Source organism: Sinocyclocheilus rhinocerous, unplaced genomic scaffold (assembly GCF_001515625.1).
Source record: "Sinocyclocheilus rhinocerous isolate Xijiao unplaced genomic scaffold, SAMN03320098_v1.1 scaffold1374, whole genome shotgun sequence".
NCBI classification, from domain to species: domain Eukaryota; kingdom Metazoa; phylum Chordata; class Actinopteri; order Cypriniformes; family Cyprinidae; genus Sinocyclocheilus; species Sinocyclocheilus rhinocerous.
In genome coordinates this window covers 522824-526411 of record NW_015643932.1, presented here as the reverse complement: position 1 = coordinate 526411, position 3588 = coordinate 522824, and the positions used below count along the sequence as shown (strand labels likewise).

At 31.8% G+C, this 3588-nt stretch overlaps 1 protein-coding gene across 6 annotated transcripts in view; it reads right to left on the bottom strand.

The window, feature by feature from the left end:
* LOC107757712 (5'-AMP-activated protein kinase subunit gamma-1-like) overlaps positions 1-3588 on the bottom strand; it is an 81391-nt gene that overhangs the window by 10407 nt on the left and 67396 nt on the right. For all 6 annotated transcript variants that reach the window (XM_016575270.1, XM_016575269.1, XM_016575271.1 and 3 more), the window contains one exon: positions 424-482. In XM_016575270.1, coding sequence (XP_016430756.1) covers positions 424-482 — 59 coding nt within the window. The remainder of the gene's footprint in view (positions 1-423; positions 483-3588) is intronic.

The following is a 3588-nucleotide window of genomic DNA, read 5'->3' as shown; positions in this document are numbered from 1 at the left end:
TACATATATATATATATATATATATATATATATATATATATATATGTGTGTGTGTGTGTGTGCGTGTGTGTGTAAAATAAATAAAATATAAAAATAAAATAAAATAACATTTCCTAAAACAATGGTGCATGAAATCAAGATTATGTTTCAGGCCTAGGAGTTCACTATTTCTGCTGAAAACGAGAAAAAATATAAGAAATGCCATATAAAAAGTTCTGTTATATAAAAAAAAGGAAAATAAATGAACTAATAATAAAATAATCAATAGCTAAATTAAAGAATAAAAATAATATGACATTATAGAATATATAATATAATATTAACACAATAGAGTCTGAAATTGAGAGTACATTTCTGGCCAAGGACTTCAGCATTTCTTCTGAAAACTAGAAAAAATAACGTAAGACAGAAAGCATTACATACCATGGGTGATTTGTAGTATCTGTGAAGTATGTTGATGAAGTCTGTGATAGTTAGCATGCCTGCAGAGAAACAAGAAAGACACATTAACTCTGAACTCGTTAGTCTTCATTTGGACCACCTGTAAACTAGAAAAAAAGACTGTGGAAGAACATGGGTCTCAGATAACAGTTTCCCTTCTCCTAGTACAATGGAGCTCTTTGAGCAGGGAGGTTTTTACGGGATGTGGCGTTTTGCCAGCCATGATCTAAAACAAATCAAAATAGATCTCAATATATAATCTTAACAGACTTTATCCACACAGATGAACATGATACTGGAGGAGACAGTAGGTCAGCATCACTGCAGTGTCCTAGAGGAGAGTCACAGGAGTGATGAGTGTTATCTGAGAGGGCAGTATTTACAACATTAAATAAAGCCTGGCAGCAGACTAGCAGACACTGTGTCTAAATCAGTGCCGGAGGAAAGTAGAGAGAGTTTCTGAGACGCTCACACTGCCACGGCGTAATCACTCTCTTGATTAAAAAGTGACGAAGGGTGCAGGCGTATTTATATCTGTTCCTGCCAAGCCGGCCCACATTATGGCTTCAGTCTTAATCAGCAAGAGGAGAAATGAGGGACTGTGGTGCCTCGGGACATGAGCAGTGAGTGGCAGAGACCTGGTCTAGATGGTGTCAGTCTACAAAAACATACTCTATTTTTAAACTTGCTGAATTATTTACTGTCATTTGATTGGTAAACAAATTGATTTCAAAATGAAAATCACTTAATTAATCACTTGTAAGATCTTTCATAAGATCATAATGTATTTTACAAAAAAAGTAACATCTTTAAATATTTAAGTAAATGTTTATTTTGCTTCAATAATATTACTGTTTTTATCACTTTATTATTTTTAATTTATTGTGACCATTTATTATGAATTTATTACGATATATAATATTATTATGATAACATATAATAATAATAATAATAATAATAATAATAATATAATTGAATTTTATGTCAATTTATGTTCATAATATAGGTATACATTTTTATATTATTTACATAATATAAGTATTTTTTATATTATTGATATATTAGTTGCTATTTTATGTATTATTATTATTATTATTTCTTTACATAATAATAATAATAATAATAAATTACTTGGTTTAATTTATATACTGTAAATGGTGTTTTTCTTGAGTTTCTGTACAATAGATTATATGAAATATTGTTTATGATTTCAGCATGTCACCCACCTTTTAGTTTTATAGTTCATAATATATTTTACAGAACTCTATCATAATCAGAAGCAGTGTTAAATAATTTAAATATATTTAAGTAAATGTTTATTTAGCTTATTTAATAATATTGTTATATATTTTTATTTGAAAATAATAAATATTTGTTATTAATCATATTTAAATATTATGTATAATATGCATTAAAAAATTATACACATATAATTTAACTATATATTAAATATTTGGTTAATTTCATTTAAACATTTGGTTTAATTTACAAGAAAAAAGTATGTTTTCAGTTATGTTTTTTTTTTTTTTTTTTAAGTATGTCACCTTACAGTTTTATGCAGTTCTTATGAGTGATTCAGAAATGCTTTGCAAATCATTTGACTTGATAGAAAGAACTCTAAAAGAACCAAAGACTTAAACTACTTCAGTCTGTGTGCATTGAATTTATTTAATACACGAGTTTCACAATTTGAGTTGAATTACTGAAATAAATGAACTTTTCCACGACATTCTAATTTATTGAGATGCACCTGTATATCCGTTTAACTCCCAAACAGGTGTTCATACAGTCAAGTGATTCACAAATGTTTTGTGAATCAGTTTGACTAAAACCAGTTCAAAAGAACAATCATCTGACATCCCTAGTTCACAAAGTCTCATAAAGGAAGTGCGCCAAACTCAACTGACAGTGTGAATGTACAGAACAGCATCACATGCCCCTGATCAAACTGCAAATTATACATTTTTTAGCTGAAGAGCAAGTACTGGACCCGTCGTGGTGATTTAAGAGTTAAGCTGACAGAGACTCCTAACGGAGCTCTCAAAGGTGAGAGGTTTCAAAACCCCGCTAATTAATATCACCACCCACACCTCCACCTGCTCTCCTTCCCTCTGACAAACACACACAGCTTCATTTAACATTAATAACTTCTACTAATGACATGAGGGTGAGTAAACGATGACAGAATTTCATTTTTAGTGAACTATCTCTTTAATAAGAGCTGTATTTGGGCCTGAGTCTACAGCAAGATAAGTGACTCAGCACTTCAGACACACTCAAACGGCCCTTTATCAACGCTGAGAGGCTTATGGTAGACCAGCACAGATCAGCAGCCTGGGGAGAACAAGCAAATCTATCGAAACAGCCACAGCTGTCGACATAAAGCAGGAAATATGAGGCTTTATGAGGCTGAGATTACATTTATAAATGCATTTTATTTATCAGATATGTGACACAGTGTTTACAGGGGCTTGTTAAAGACTGTATCCTGTAGATTGTCAGTTATGATTGTATTATCTCTCTTAAGAGGACAGATACTGTCCCTGGATGCCTCAGAGGACATCTATTTACAGTTAGATATTTGATATTCAGTGGATCAGTCTCTGAGTCACTCTCTCAGGACGCTCATGAGTTTTCTCTCCGGTGACTCATTCAGTCGCTGTGGTTGGTGTTGAGAGGGTATCCCAGCATGACTCCTTCATAATGAAAGGACAAGTTTTATAAGGTGAAGGCACTTAATCTGGGTTATACTTTTTTTTTTTTTTAGATCAGGACTAAATTATTTTACCATCCTTGCTGATGTAATCAAGGACTTGTCTCTTTTTTCATTTATATCTTATGTTATTATAGTCTCTCTTATAAGGACAGTTCACACAAAAATATAAATGCTATGATCATTTCCTAATTTTTTTGAAATAATTTATTAACCAAAGTAAAATGTATTAATTTATATATTATAACTATATTATTATAAGATTTAAAAATAAATACCCGTTGACACGGTTAACCACCAGATCCTCCTGTCAACCCTATTGGCAAAGGGCATCTCAGAAACCGCACTACAATGGTTTGAGTCTTACCTCTCAGATAGGTCCTTCAAGGTATCTTGGAGAGGTGAGGTGTCCAAGTCGCAACATCTAGCTACTG